The sequence below is a fragment of the Peromyscus californicus genome, unplaced genomic scaffold (assembly GCF_007827085.1).
Source record: "Peromyscus californicus insignis strain IS unplaced genomic scaffold, ASM782708v3 Scaffold_3__1_contigs__length_106647218, whole genome shotgun sequence".
Classification (NCBI taxonomy): domain Eukaryota; kingdom Metazoa; phylum Chordata; class Mammalia; order Rodentia; family Cricetidae; genus Peromyscus; species Peromyscus californicus.
Window position 1 is genome coordinate 68,829,127 of NW_026294551.1, and position 16,717 is coordinate 68,845,843.

General features: G+C 37.7%; 1 protein-coding gene and 1 non-coding gene across 4 annotated transcripts in view; both read right to left on the reverse strand.

Annotated features, from left to right (window-relative positions):
* Fnip1 (folliculin interacting protein 1) overlaps nucleotides 1–16,717 on the reverse strand; it is an 86,577-nt gene that overhangs the window by 48,379 nt on the left and 21,481 nt on the right. For all 3 annotated transcript variants that reach the window (XM_052757760.1, XM_052757761.1, XM_052757759.1), the window contains exon 2: nucleotides 6,218–6,344. In XM_052757760.1, the coding sequence (XP_052613720.1) occupies nucleotides 6,218–6,344 (127 nt within the window). The remainder of the gene's footprint in view (nucleotides 1–6,217; nucleotides 6,345–16,717) is intronic.
* Nucleotides 13,293–13,397, reverse strand: LOC128123508 (U6 spliceosomal RNA). The gene has a single exon (XR_008222690.1). It is a non-coding gene; the product is annotated as a U6 spliceosomal RNA (small nuclear RNA).

Genomic DNA, 16,717 nt, shown 5'->3' on the forward strand with positions numbered 1-16,717 from the left:
AAATATGTTGTATGAAACTCTCAAAGAACTAAAAAAATATTTTTAAGGAGCTTTTTGAACACGAGAATCCTTCATTTGTGGGCAATACTAACACAGGGGTTATTAAATGAAAATTTCAGTGCCAGACATGGGCCACCACCCTGTAAGTCACTGGTAAGAGAAGCCCTAGAGACCTCCACATAAAACAAGCTATTGCCATTGCTCTTGGTTGCCAACATTCTTGGATGGTAAGATCCTATTAGGGACAATATAACACTTTGGTTACAAGACACAGAGAAATCTATTTGGATCTGATCTAAAAAAATTCCTCCCTACTGGCTAGTTTTCATAATGCAGAAGGTGCTATGAAGGCCACTGTGGAAGAAAGTGGTATTACCCAGCAGTAAACCCTGAATGTTACAATACTGACCTGCTGGGTAATATGTTATCATTGGTAAAACAGTGATGTAAAGATTACAGGGATAACCTACTGCTTTAGATTTGAGGCCTGTTTTACAGAAGAGATGTGGTGATGTATTGTGTCCCCAATATATCATGCACCCTAATAAAGTTTATCTGAGGATCAGAGTAAAAAGCCAGCCACTATAGTAAACATAGAGATCAGGCAATGGTAGCACATGCCTTTAATCCTATCACTCAGGAGGCAGAGATCCGTCTGGATCTCTGTGAGTTTAAGGTCATACTAGGAATAGAGCCAGGCGTGGTAGTATATACCTTTATCCCAGCAGTAACCATAATGTCTGGAGATCTGTACAAACAGAAAAGGAAGTGACAGAGCAGGGCAGGAAGAGGAAGTGATGTAGCTGGGCAGAGAAATGAGATGGCAAAACAGAAAGGCATATAGGCGTGAGTATACAGGAAGTAGGTCTCTTTGGGGACTGAGGTGTCAGTGAGGTGAGGTTGTCTGTGGCTTGTTCTATTTCTCTGATCTCTCAGTTTTTCACCCCAATATATGGCTCCGAGTTTTTTTATTAATAAGACTGTTTAGCAATTCATCTTACAAAGAGAATTCATGGTTAGTACTATAAACCTGGTCAAAAGCCCATGCCTCAGTAGGTCTGGCTCTAGCTGGGAACCTACTACTTTTATTTTGCTAAATGAACATGTCATCAAACCACTTTTTAAATATTTGTACTTATGCTCACTGAGTAGTAACACTGTCAGCTTTGTTCAGAAAAGTTTGTTTTTAAGCCAGCTGTTTGGTGTACACCTTTAATCTCAGGACACAGGAGGCAAAGACAGGCATATCCTTGAGTTTGAGGCCAGCCTGATCTACAGAATGAGTTCCCAGGATAGCCAGGGCTACACAGAGAAACACTGTCTCAAGAAAAAAATAAAAAATAAAAATAAAAAAAAAGCATCTCTTTGCAGTGGGCAGCAGTTAATGCAGAAATTCATAACTGGTGAAAGTGCTGAGAATAAGTGGCTGCTGAATGCCCTGTCATAAATGAGATGTCTATGTCACCCCTCCCAGACTCAGGGATCATTATAGAAGAGAGGGTAGAAAGAATGTAAAAGCTAGAGGTTGGAGTGGAAAGTTACAGAACACTACTATCTTCTGGACATGATATGGTCATAGCATTCTTAAACTCATAGCTGCTGTAATTATTTGTACAAGACTAGACCTGCCAACATCTTGTCATAGGCTGGAGAGGACCTTTAGGCACTTAATGGTGGTGGAAGGAGAGATTTTTGTTTGTTTTTCAAGACAGGGTTTCTCTTTGTTGCCCTGGCTGTCCTGGAACTCACTCTATAGACCACACTGGCCTTGAACTCACAGAGATCTGCCTGTCTCGGCCTCTGGATGACTGAGACAATTTTTTCAGTAGTATAGCTGCTGGTAAGGTACCTATGCTCCTATAAATAACCTCTAATCCATGCTCTTATAAGCAACCTTAATGAAATTCATCAGGTCACAAAAACAAAAATGATGAAAAGTAGGGAGAGTAACTGGGAAAAAGATAGTGTAGTAGTTTAAATGTAATTGTCCCCTATAAGCTCATAGGGAGTGGCACTATTAGGAGGTGTGGCCTTGTTGGAGGAAGTATGTCATTGTGGGGGCGGGCTTTGAGGTGTCTTATGCTCAAGCTATGCCTAGTTCAGACTACTTTATGTTGCCTGCGAGTCAAGATGTAAGAACTCTGAGTTCCTTCTCTAGCAGCACGTCTGCCTGCATGCTGCCTTGCTTCCTGCCATGATGATAATGGACTAAACCTTTGAACTATAAGTGAGCCACTCCAATTAAATGTTTTCCTTTGTAAGAGTTGCCTTAGCCATGGTGTCTCTTCACAGAATAGAAACCCTAACTAACACAGATGGGAATCAGTGGGAATGGGAGGGAGATACAGGATATTGAGGGGGATAAGGTTGAGTAGCAAGTGCATAGCATTGAAGGAATAAAGCCAACAGACATACTATTATGAAAGAGAAAAGACCAAGATACTCCATGGAAAGATCACTAGAAAAGAGTAAGAAGAGATAAGAGAGAAACACCAAAAACAGACGCCAAGGACAGCCTAACAGAGAAAGAAAGAGACACTAGCAGACACTGAGAAACAATAAAGAAGGAACAGATACAGAGAAGGACTGGGGGGTATGAACACCATGTCTCCCCAAAGTTGGTGTTAAAATATGAATCCCTGATGGTATGGTATTAGGAGGTCTGGACTTTGGAATGTTCTTTGGTCATAAGGGGGAGCATCTCATAATGGGAACAGCACCCATACAGAAACAATTTCAGAGTGCTCTTACCCTCTTTTCTACATATGAGGTTACAAGAAATCAACAGTCTGTAATCTGGAAGAGAACCTGACAAAAACCCAACATGCCAGCACTCCATCCTGACCTTCTAGTCTGTACTGTTTTGTTATTTTGTCTGAATAAAGACACACAGAGAGAAAGTTAAACATTATTTTGTTATGGTCAAACAAGATGGCTCAGTTGGTATAAGTACCTGCTATTCATCCCCAGAATCCACATGGTGGGAGGGGTGACTCCTGAAACTTGTCATCAGACTTCCACACACAATAAAATAAAATGTAACAAATTTTTTAAATTTTCTTGATGTTAGATAGTGACTCTTTATCAATATATATGCAGGCAAAGAAAAAGGTCACAGAAAAAGACATGAGCAGGAGAGAATAATGAAGCATCAATCCAGAAAAGATGGGCAAGAGATTTGGAAAACAGTATAAATCAAGACGTACAGAGCAAATTAAGGTTTAAAAAAAAAGGATGCAGAATAAATGAAATGCACAATGAGCAACATTAATCAAGATAAAGGTGCCAGACATTGTAATGTAGTAAAATGGTGGCGCACGCCTTTAATCCCAGCACTCGGGAGGCAGAGGCAGGCGGATCTCTGTGAGTTGGAGGCCAGCCTGGACTACAGAGTGAGTTCCAGGAAAGGTGCAAAGCTACACAGAGAAACCCTGTCTCGAAAAACCAAACCAAAACAAAACAAAATATTACCAGACACAAAGAAAACCTCAGTAAATGATGGACTAAAAAAAGCAAGAGTATTGTTAATGTTAATCTGTCAAACTTAGCAAATTTTTGTTAAGCTTTATAGTAGCCTAAATACAAAGAAGTGTCCATGATCATATTTATAGTTGTTTTTAGATTTCAAAGGTCGTGATCATCTCTATTTCTATGACTTTGAGGTATCTTACCACTTACACTGTTCAAACTAAAATGGTAGATTTACCAAACATTTTTCCCATCATCATATCCAACTACTTTTCATAAAGCAGACAAGGTAACTTTTTGAAATTCAAGTTTGATATCTTCAGTGAGTTCCCTCTGTACTTAGGATATGATCCAAACATCTAACCCTGAAACTCGTAAGGCCCTGAATACTATGCCCCTGCCTCGTCTCTACTCAACCTTCACCTCCAGCTACTTTGCATATTATTTGCTATCACTCCAGCCAAGGTGGGGTTTTTTAAATTCTCCAATTTGCCAAGCTCCAAAATCACCCTGCAGACTTTTCATCAGCTGTTACTGTTATTTCTTTACATGTCAGCTTTTATTTTACTTTTTCAGTAAAGGAGACTATCACTCAAATTGATGGAAAGTTCCTTACTTTTGGCATCTTATTAAGTGTTCTATAAGCTTTCTTCGCTGTACTTTCACAATTTAGAATTATGTGTAGATTTATTTGTTCATTATCTACCTGCCCTAATAGGCTATATGTAGAAAGGAAGAGGGCACAGGCTGCTAAATCTCCAAGTATTTAATATTTTATAAACCCTTGGGTAACTTGTATAGATGCTTTTTTTCATCAGATTACAAAAATGTGAGAAAGGGGATAAACAATCTACACAAAGCACAATCTCTAAAAGGTTGACAATTCTTTCTTTTTTTTTTTTTAAGATAAATGGCATGTTCTCACATTTTTTCAACTACATTTCTTTTTCTTTTTTTTTTTTTGGTTTTTCGAGACAGGGTTTTTTTTTTTCTCTGTGTAGTTTTGCACCTTTCCTGGAACTCACTCTGTAGACCAGGCTGGCCTTGAACTCACAGAGATCCGCCTGCCTTTGCCTCCCAAGTGCTGGGATTAAAGGCGTGCGCCGCCACCACCGCCCTGAAAATTCTTAATAATTAGGTGCAATATAGTAAAACCTAGCAATCAAAAAAGATGAACACCTATTATTGTGGCAGATGCTAAAGACACATTTGTAAATAAGATAACAGACCAGGACAGACATATTCATGTTTTTTTCAGAAGTCAAAAATCTCAAATGAACCCAATTCTTTAAAAAAAAAAAAATTCTCAATAAAAAGTTCAACTGATAGAAAAAACTTTCTCCAAAGTATTTTGTTTTCAGTTGATTATTGGCTTGCTCAGCCATTATCAGAGAACCTTCCTCCTGCAGCAGATGGGAACAAATACAGAGACCTACAGCCAGACACACAGTGAGTTAGAGACCTTGGAACACTAAGCCATAAAATGATATCTCCATCAAAGCCCTCCCTCAGAGCCCAGGGAACCCTGCAGAAGAGAAGGCAGAAAGATTATAAAAACCAGAGGGGGGCCGGGCGGTGGTGGCGCACGCCTTTAATCCCAGCACTCGGGAGGCAGAGGCAGGCGGATCTCTGTGAGTTCGAGGCCAGCCTGGTCTACAGCGCGAGATCCAGGAAAGGCGCAAAGCTACACAGAGAAACCCTGTCTCGAAAAACCAAAAAAAATAAAATAAAATAAAATAAAAACCAGAGGGGATGGAGGACACCAAGAAAAAAATAAATAAACAAAGCACTCTAAATCAACAGGATTAACACACATATGAACTCATAGAAACTGAGGCAACATGCACCAGGTCTGTATAGTCTGGAGGGGTCTGCACCAGATGGGGTCTTAAAGTTGAAAGAAGAAATAGGAATTCTTATTCCAGAATTCCATCCTTAATCCAGAAGCTATCTCCAATTGATAGCCACTTACAAATGAAAATTTAATTTTCTCTAAGGCAGTCTCACTGGGGAAACTAACTACTATTAAGGATAGGCTGCATATCCAGCAGTAGATGGCCAACAGAAAATGAACTCAATGGCATCTTTAGAGGTTCCTTGTCTCATAATGTCATGTCATGGCTTAAAAAAAAAATCTTATTTTTTATTCATATATATATCTCCCTCCCTACCCTACAGGTCCTTTGCGTATATATTATATTATGGCTACAGTTTAATGTTTTTAGGGAATTTCTGAGTGTGTAATTAAGTGGGTCTCTGCATCTATATCTGTTTCTTGTGCCTTGTTCTTTTCTTTTTTCTTTTTCTTTTTTTTTTTTTTTTTTTTTGGTTTTTCGAGACAGGGTTTCTCTGTGTAGCTTTGCGCCTTTCCTGGAACTCACTTTGGAGACCAGGCTGGCCTCGAACTCACAGAGATCCGCCTGGCTCTGCCTCCCAAGTGCTGGGATTAAAGGCGTGCGCCACCACCGCCCGGCGCCTTGTTCTTTTCTAATGAGAGACAGAAAGGGGTTAGATCTGGATGGAAAGGGAAGTGAGTAGGAACTGGAAAGAACAGAGGGAAGGGAAACTGTAATCAGGATATATGAGGGAAAAAAAGTTTATTTTCAATAAAAGGGAGAAAAAAATCTCAAAATTAGGACTCTGAATTTTAAACAGGCTAGAGATGTTTTGTATTAACAAAGTTACCATAGTTGAAATTATATTAATTTTCTTGAATTATTAAAATACCCAAGATAAAAACAACACTCACCGATACTGATGTGTCCTCATTTTTTCTCTTAACACTGGAATCAAACAATACATTTCTCCCTCGTCTTTCACAATCTTGATATACAATCAGTCGAATCTGGCTTGGGTCAAATTCTGGCAAGGGCCAACTTGGAAAAAAAAAAACAACAAGGATCCACTTTAGTTACCTTAATAAATACTCCACGTAAATTCTTATAACTAAAAGTCTTATCTGATAGACTCAGAAGCTGTATTATTACTGAAGAACATACACCTGATCTTTACATAAAATGCCACTATTTGGTTCAAGGTGTTAAAAAGTTACATAGGTATGATTTTTAGATTAAAAAAATACAAAAAAATTTAAAAAATTGGCTACTATCAACATATAAGAGAGAGTCAATTTATATAAAAGATTAACTTACTAAATATATGTAAGCACAAATTACTAATAAAAATATGCTGATCCCATGGAGAGATGACATAAGGTTAACTAATTTTTAAGTTGTTTTTCTGCAACACAGAAGTATAAAAGTAGAAATAGTTTTGCTGTAGGTCAAAACAGGGATATATTGTGAGTAAAACAGGCACACAAAAAGCTACTGCATTTTTATTTAAATAAAAGTTAGAACCTGGCAATATTTAGTCTGAGAATAGCTACTATTTAACATTCTACAAAAAGAAAGAAAAGTGAACTGCAGGTAGTACTCTAGTCACTGCCCAGCCTGCTACCCTCTTTCCGTGAACTCAATAATGGAGTTGGGGAGAAGTGGATGGGAAAGAGGGGAGGGAGGAGGAAGGAAGCTGACAGCCCCAAAGTTTGGAGAGTGGTTACCTCAGAGAACAAGGAAACATGAAAGTACAACAGGAAGGGACATACCAGGTGGATCAGGGCAGTTATTATGTCTCAGCAAGACAACACTGAAGTACATTTTTCACTTCACAATACATATTTTGGGGGAGGGAGAAACACCAGACCTTTATTTGTGCATTGTCACAATTTAAAGATGAATGTCTCTGTTGGAAACTGATAGAAGTCTGACCCTGCACATCAAGCTAAAGCAGATATCCATCCTTAGACATCACCGGCTTGCATTACACAGGACTCTACTCTAAAACTATGACAGAACAGACCAACAGAGGTTGAAAATCAAGAAGTGGCTTCACGGAACCCACAGAAAGTACAATGGCAGTAACTAAAAAGTATTCAGCAGCTTTGGAATCATCACTGGTGATCACGGCAAGGAAAGTTCTAAGGAGTAAGGAGAACAGAAGTCAGATTGCACAGGACTGAAGAAAAAAAAAAGGCAACTGTCAAGAAAAGAAAGGAGTTGAGAATTAAGAGCGATGGGTGTTTTGTCACTAAGAAAGGAAATATGTGAACATGTTTACACTCCAATGCAGTTTGAGGTGGAGAGGAAATTACAGGTCTTTGAGGAAGTGGTGGAGTGAATACTGTTTAAAGAATTTAACTCAAGAACTGCCTTCTCAGCCTTTGCCTAGGATCAAGTTCAAAACAAAAAGTAACTCTTGCATTAGACTAGAAAGAGAGGCAAGTAAAAAGGAGTATGGCACTTGCTGGGAAGAAATTATGTTGACCAGGAACAGTAAGACTTCTGAGCAACACTGTAATCCTACACATGGTTAACAATCATGAGAATACGACTGGCCACAAACTGCACAGGTGATTTTTTTTTTTTCTCTAGAAGCTTTCAGGGTGCTTGAATTTGAATTGGGCAGAGACAAAGTAAAGGATTTTGAAAGATAAATGGGCGAAAAGGAAAGGAGATCCTGAAAGTGTAGCAGAAAACTGCAAGAATACAGCTGAAACAATGGAGCCTAAATTAGGAAAATAATGAGAATATGAGGTTAGGAGAAGAAACGAAGGCATAATAGTCAAAGTGCTAAGAAAGGAGTGGAGAGGAGGATCAGCACAGACATGCCACCAGAGAGGAAGAAAAACTCAGTGCAGTGCTTACGAAAGTCAAGGAAGATGAGGAGAGCAGCAGTGCACAGAACCAAATGCTGCAGGAAGGCGAAGCTTCATAAATACTAAGTCAGCCATCTGGCAGTTCCGCCATTTGCTGGGCTTGGTTCTCTGACTAGAACAGCATCAGAGGAAAGAGGGGAGAGTTAAGTAACAACAGACAGGGGGACTGAGAAGAAGGGAAGCAAGATTTAAGATTCTAACTACTTCCCTGTCAAAGAGGATGACACAGAAACTGGGGGTGATATAACTGCCCATGTAAACTGCGTGGTTTTGAATTAAAAGGCAACCTACATAGCCAGGAAGAAACTGGGATTATCTTGAACCAAGACCAACGGTCACCTTAAACAGCCATAAGAGGTGAGCTTATGAGGCTTTTCTCTTAAAAGATAAAGATATGCAGATATGAAATGTTCAGAAATGTTTATACAAACATTTTTAACAAACATATTTAATGTTTATATTTCTAAATTAAGGGAAGGAACAGAAAAAGAATTTAAATGTAGCTAGAGAAAACTGGCAAATCAATGTTCCAGAAAAGTTGGAACAGAGCATACTACCAAGAAGGTCCCTGATGAACTGTAGAATATATTTAATGAGGTCAAGGAAAAAATGACCTACAAATGAAAATTACTAAAGATGGATGTGCAGGGCTGAAGGAATGAAATAGTTATTTAAATTTGATCATTTGTTTAATCTGAAAAGTACACATTTTCAGAAGCATATACGAGTTAGGTGGCCTGAACTAGGGTATAGGACTTAAGATACAAAAGTCTAATAAAAATGATCAAAATAGGGGAAAGTGCTAACCCTAGCAAAGGTACAATTAGACTGAAGACCCAGCTGAATCACAAGTTTGAGGTCAGCCTGGGCTACAAAATGAGACCTGATTTTTTTTTCATTTTTCTTTACTAAGAAATTTTTTACTCACTCCACACACCACCCACAGATCCCCCCTCCTCTCTCCTCCTACCCCCCAGCCCTCTCTCCCAAGCCACCCCATATCCCCACATCCCCCAAACCAAGGTCTCCCATGGGGAGCCAGCAGAGCCCAGCACACTGAGCCCAGGCAGAGACCTGATTTTTAAATGATAATAAAAGTGACAGCAAGAAAGGAGTGATCTATACTTCACTATCTGAGGAAATGTGGCCAGAATGGCCCTGCTTTAAGCAAAGAATGTTAAATGTCAGTGGTTTCCTCAGATTCCCCACGCACCATCACTGCTGTACCTAATCCTCTTCACTGTCCTGGAAGTTGGTGTAAATTCTGAAATCTGTAGTAGATACAGAAAACTCACTTAAAAATTATGTCAAAAAGATAACTGATTTAGCCCAGCACTTGGGAGGCAGAGCCAGGTGAATCTCTGTGAGTTCGAGGTCAGTCTGGTCTACAGAGCAAGATCCAGGACAGCCAGAGCTACAGAGTAACCTTGTCTCGAAAATCCAAAAAACAAAAAACAAAAACAAACAAAAAATTATATTTAAAATATACTAGAACATAGTATAAAATAAATAACATCCCCAAAGAGGATCAACTTGTTAATATGAAAATAATATGACTAAGGATATGAAATTTAGAATCAGAACAGAAAGTCTCATGAAAAGCAGATTCGGCTGGCCAAGATTTGTTTCTATCTTCTAGCCCACGCACCTTGTTAAGAAAGCCAATTGCATAAAATTTTTTGATTTTTCCAAGTAAGTTTCAGAAATCAAATACTTTTCTGAGACTGTAGCTTAATGATCCCTTCCTTCTCCTCTGTATTTTTTTAAGTCTTTTCATAGCCCTGTTCCTGTTTACTGTTGACAAAGACTTTTTTAAATTTTTTTTTTAAAGATTTATTTATTTGTTATATATACAGTATTCTGCCTGCATGTTTTGCCTGCAGGCCAGAAGAGGGCATCAGATCTCATTATAGATGGTTGTGAGCCACCATGTGGTCACTGGGAATTGAACTCAGGACCTTTGGATGAAAAGCCAGTGCTCTTAACCGCTGAGCCATCTCTCCAGCCCCCGACAAAGACTTTTTAAAGAGAAATATTTTTGGTCCCACTAATGGTCAGATATCCTAAATTCTTTAGCAAAGAAGCAGTGGTTAGCCCAATTATCTATCACTGTCAGATTCTTCGCTAGGCTAAACAAATAAAGTACACGACAATCCAATTCCTAGACCACAGAGATATCAAAACTAATGCCTACAGACTGTTATTTTTGCCCAGGAGCTTTCTTATTAAAACTAGCCTTATAAAGAATAAAGGGGAAAAAAGTGATTGATAGAGAAAAAGGTGGGTCAATTCTATAGCTTTCTCAAGTAGTAGCAGCCACACAGCACACACAAAAAAAGCTGCCTGTTTTTTCTGATTCTTACAGATCTTGCATTATTGTCAGAAACAATAATATTTAGCAGGGTATAGTAGCTCACACCTACAATCCCAGCACTTTAGAGACTGAAACATGTAGATTTCCAAGAGTTTGAGTCTAACCTAGGCTACATAATGAGTTCTAGGCCAGCCTGCAACACAACATGAGATCCTGTCTCAGAAAAAGAAGCAAACCAACAAACAAATGGACTATCGCAGTTGGTTGAATGCTTGCAGGAGGCCTTGTGTTCAATCTTCAGCACTTTATAAGCCCAATAAAGTAGCCTATGGCCGGGCGGTGGTAGGGCATACCTTCAATCCCAGCACTCGGGAGGCAGAGCTAGGCAGATCTCTGTGAGTTCGAGGCCAGCCTGATCTACACAGTGAGATCTAGGATAGGCACCAAAATTACACAGAGAAACCCTGTCTCGAAAAACCAAAAAAAAAAAAAAAAAAAAAAAAGTAGCCTATGCTTGTAATCATAGCACTCTAGGGGTGAAAGATTGGAAATTAAAGATCATTTTCCTTGGGTTCAAGGCCAGCCTGGGATACAGAAGACCTGATGATGATGTCGAAAATGAAGATGATGAAGACAAAGAAGTAAAAGCACCAGAAGAAATGCTTAATAAGTTGATTTTGTAAACAGCAGAAATCCCTATCACAATGACACAAATACCTAAGTACTACAAAGAAAAGATGGAAGAGATAATATAATAGAACCTTATCAGATAAATTCAGGTCCAAGTCAGTAAAGTTAAAAAAAACATTCGGTATGTAAATAACTAGATTGTGACCAATAAATAAATTAATATAATGTGTTAATTTAAAATTTACTTATAAATACATTTGTTATATACAAAAAAACGCGTGACTTTCCAAATATCTGCAGTGTTCCTGTATAGACATAATGAGAAAGCAAAGCAATAAATAGCAGAAAAATCATTAACATCATCAATCAAAACTCATGCACCTAGAACTAATTTATAATATTTACAAATTACATATTTTAGATATACCTATCTAAAACATTCTCAAGAATTCTTCAAGTTCAGAAAGCACATGCTTATAATCTCAGCTATTAGGAGGCTGAGCTAAGAGGATTAAGAATTTTTTTAAACAATGATTTAATTTTATTTGCATACAGTGGTCATTAAAATTTAACCCATTCAAAAAGACATTTTTGATACTCCAACATCCTTTGCCATTCATTTATTACAAATAAGTCCCTGCCTGCCACAGATCAGAAGTTAGATTGCAAATGGAGCATATTAAGTAATTTTAATACCTTTTCAAATGGAGCCTCTGAATCATTCCACACAGCAAGTTACCAGTTAATGGTGCATAATAATAAATCTGTGTTAAAGCATTGACAACCAGATTTCCCAGATATAGTAAGGACATAACTGGCATTTTTCCCCTAAGAAAGTATTTTAAGCCTTTTAAGGAAATTTCTACAGTGTGGATTTAACTTCCATATAAAGTAGTACCTTAAATACATCATTTTAAAAAAAAATTAAACTAGGAAGAGCCAGGCAGATCTCTGTGAGTTCGAGGCCAGCCTGGTCTACAGAGTGAGATTCAGGACAGGTACCAAAGCTGCACAGAGAAACCCTGTCTCAAAAAACCAAAAAAAATTAAACTAGAAATTAGACTTGGCTCAAGAAAAATACTAATTTGTTACCTTCTATAAATACTCTTAAGAAAAACATTCTGGATAAACACCAAAACCTAGATGGACCTAGATTGCATTGTACATTGACATTCAATTTTTTTAATTGTTAAGAGCAATATACTGAGTTTGGCAAAGTAAGAGTATTTGATCTGATCAACATCCTAGCTTTATAATTTAATTTCTGAGCTTACTAGACTCAAGTTCCATAAATAATCTATTTCACAATATCTATCCAATATTTCATTATATGACACAATGTGATAGATGTCACAGAATGGGTCATCAACAAACCAATCTCACCAACATGTGAAAAACACAACTTTTTACAGAGTTTTCAAACATTTTACCAAATTCCTAACAGAACACATTTGTTGGGTTATTGTTCTAATCCTTGACTTTATGCTAGATGTAAAAACAGGAGAGGGGCTATTAGACTCAAGTTATTTTTCAAAAAGAAAAGTTTGTCTGACCAAAAATTACTATGGAAAAATTAATACATTTACAAAGCAGCATGATTTGTCCCAATAGATGTATTTCACTTAGTATTGTTAACATTAACCAAAATGAGCCAGAATTCATCTACAAATAACTTTTAAAATGATTAGAATTTTTCAGTCAATAGTCATTTCATTACTGTGTCCTAAAATTAGAAAACTGTTAGTATATAAAGACACATTTACCAACTTCAATTAGGTCAATATCAGGATTTAACAAAATTCTCCATCATCACCAAAATTTTTAAATATCTTTACTCTTAGGTACTATAAAAATAATGCACTAATCAAATGGAACATGTGACCAATCCCACCAAGTGGGGGAGGGGGGTGGAGGGAAGCATTTACAGAGTTAAATTTCGAATCCTAAATACTTAACCCATTATTTGAGCCTGCCTCTCTAAAGAATATCAATATTCTTGGTTATCAACTGTAAATAAAATAGAAACTTCACCAGCATAACTCAATCAGTTTAGTTCATCTGTTTCTCACACACTGAATAGCTTTGTTTATCAGAATGAAACAGAAGAGAATATGGATCCCACATTTTTACCTCTGACTATAGTGGTAGCCAGTCTCAATAAGAAAAAATATAAAATACTTCATAAATTGGCATGTCATCCTTGTGCAGGGGCCTCACTAATCTTTTCTCCATATCTTTCCAATTTTAGTATGTGCTGCTGAAGTGAACATGAGAGGATTAAGAATTTGAGGCCAGCCTGAGCTACAGGGTCAGTTCCAGGCTCACCACGACTATATATAATAAGGCCCCATCTCCAACAAAATAAAAAAATAAAATCTTCAAATAATAAAAATTACTACCACAACTTTTCATAATAGTTTAGTAATAAGAAGTCATCTAATAACTTAACATTTAAATTTTACTCTCTACGCATTTTAAAGCGAATATATTACCAAGTTTATAACTAGATAAAAGGTGATTTTGTGTTAACATATTTTAAAATAGCATCATGAATTAAGCTGTACATTACTGGCATTCTATTTTTCTTAAGCAGTTCCACTTTGCAAAATCCCTAAAAACTCCAGTTATGTACAACTGCCAAGCCAGGTTAATAATAGCAATGAACCATACTCATCTAAAACCACAAGACTGTCAGGTGACATAAGAATGAATTTAACTCAAAAGTCTCTCCATGCCGCAATAAAAAAGGTGTAATCCTAGCAACAGGACCATGGGACACTGCAAGTCTTTAAAGAGTTCTATGCCGAAGACAAAACCTATTTTATAAAAGGCTTCATTTCTACAGGTTTGCAAGTAACATACCACTTTTTTGTTTCACTTAAGAGTGGGATTTCACAAAAGTAACTTGGTACTTTTCTCTCTTCTACTACAAAGTGTATGACAAAGTGAAAATCAATCTAAATATTATTCTTGTAAACTAAGCCCTACCTGGCAGCTTTTACAGACCGAGACCACCTACCATGTTTAGTGTTTTTAAGGCACTTCTGCTAATTTTGTGCAAGAGTGGAGGAGGTAGTTCTTTACTTCATGAAATCAGGAAAATGAAAAGCAGGAGACAGTGTAAGTAAAAAAGGAGAGAAGAGGGGGGAAGAAGATGAGGGAGAGAGAAAAAGGGAAGAAAAAGAAGGGGAAGGGGAGAAGGAAAGAGGAAAAAGGTAAAGGAGAGAGTAAAAAAGGGAGGGGAAAAAAGGAAGGGGAGGGAAAGGGGAAAAGAGTGATGTAGTAGAATAATATTTTAAGGTGTGTTTCTTTTGTTCATGTTGCATTTCTTTAACTCTGTGAAGCTGTGTTACTGTGCCTGTCTAAAACACTTGATGGTCTAATAAAGAGCCGAACAGCCAATAGCAAGGCAGGAGAAAGGATAGGCAGGGCTGGCAGGTAGAGTATATATAGAAGGAGAAAACTGGGGGGAGATCTAAGACCTAGGAGCCAGAGAAGGAGGAGGACATCAGGGGCCAGCCACACAGCCACACAGCAAGCCACGGAGAAAGAGTAAGATTTACAGAAGTAAGAGAACAGGAAAAGCCCAGAGGCAAAAGGTAGATGGAATAATCTAAAGTTAAGAAAAGCTGGCTAGAAACTAAGCCAAGCTAGGGCAGGGCATTTATAATTAAGAATAAGCCTCTGTGTGTGATTTATTTGGGAGATGGGTGGCAGCCCCCCTAAAAGACCAAAGACCAACAACAAACGGTGAGGGAGAAGATACCCCAGTGCCTGTGTCCTCTAACTAGGCCCCACCTCAACCCTTCAATATCTCTCAAAATAGTGCCACCACCTGGGGATCATGCTTCACTCACAACACTGAACTTTCTAGGGGTCACTTTATGCATAGTGCTTTGACTAAGTAAGAGCTATCCTGAGCACAGGGATCAGGCAACCATAGCTATAACACAGCTCTTCAATAGTTCACACCTAAGGAATTTAGGTTTACTTTATAAACAAGAAAACAGAAAAGGTTCTTTCTCAATTTCTGTGTGCCCATACACAAAATCTTAGAAGCTATCTACATTGCTGACCAGCAAATGGAAAATAAGCCTCATTAATCACAGCACCACCATGGTCAGTATGTAAAACCAGCTCATTAATCTCAACACTTACACTGCATTTAATAAGACAAGTCTAGCAGAAAATACTGACTTTGTAGAAATGTAGCTCAGTGGTACAGCCACTTACTTACCATTTATAAAGCTTTAGCTCAGTTTGGCTGCTCTTCCAGAGGGAAGTATGGAAAGAGGGAGAAAGAGAAGCAAGCAAGCAAACAAACCTGCTTTTGTAATTATAAACTTCAATAAAAACCATCATGTTAAATTATTTGGCTAGTTCACAAAAGAAACATTTTTAGCTTGCTTTACAAACATGGTTTTTCAGTAGGGTTATGTTTAAACATTTATCAGCATGTTCTTCCACAACACAGAAGGGTATCTGTGTGTGTGTGTGTGTGTGTGTGTGTGTGTGTGTGTGTGTGTGTGTGTACTAATATGTCTAATGTAGTAACACAAATGCCTAATATAACAGGATATTTACCTACAATCTAAGAAGGAGACAATATGCTGAGACCAAAAACGATTACCCACCCCTAACATGGCAGAAACATAAAAACAGGCTCTGAATAAGCAGAATTTGGATTTAAATTTTCTCTGCCACATACTGGTTGTGGTATTAGATTCAGCTAACTACAAAATTGTGTATGCTCATTAGTATTTAAAATTACCACACTCAGTAAATCCACAAATAAGTCTGTTAGCTTAACCAGAATGCAATAATGCTAGTTTGTCACAAATGTAGTATTTCAGTATTGAATATTTAATACAATGTGTTTTCCTCATAATCCTCTATATTCTATTTTAAGAATTTATAAACAGGGGTTGGAGAGATGGCTCAAGGGTTAAAAACATTGGCTGCTCTCCCAAAAGACCTGGATTGGATTCCTAGCACCTACAAGGTGGCTCACACTCATCTGTTACTCCAGTCTTAGTGGATCTGGACACTCTCATCTGGACTCCAATGGCACCTGGCATGTGGTACCCAGACATCATACATACATGCAGGCAAGACACCCCAATATACAAAATAAAATAATACTAATTATACATATATATATTTTTTGAGACAGGGTTTCTCTTGTAGCTTGGAGCCAATTAAAAAAATTTATAAATGTTTTTATCTGAGAAACAGTATGGGTTTACCAGGATGCCAAAGAGATATTTCATAGGGAAACTAATTAAGAATGTTATTTTCCGATAACAATCCACACACAAAAAAATGTGTGTCTAGCCAAGGGCCAAGAGAATGTTATGAGACATGTTAGGGAAATGAGATAGTGAAGGAAGAATAATGATTTGGGATGGTCACAAAAAAAGCCTACTTTTTTTAATTGGCTAATTTTATGGTACTGAGAATTAATCTCAGAGTTCCTTAAACATGATAGGCAAGTACCCTACCACTAATCCATATATACCTTCGGCCCAATACTGATTCTTAACGGTATCTTGGAAATTTAAGCTAGTAAAAAGAAAAATAAATTCAAA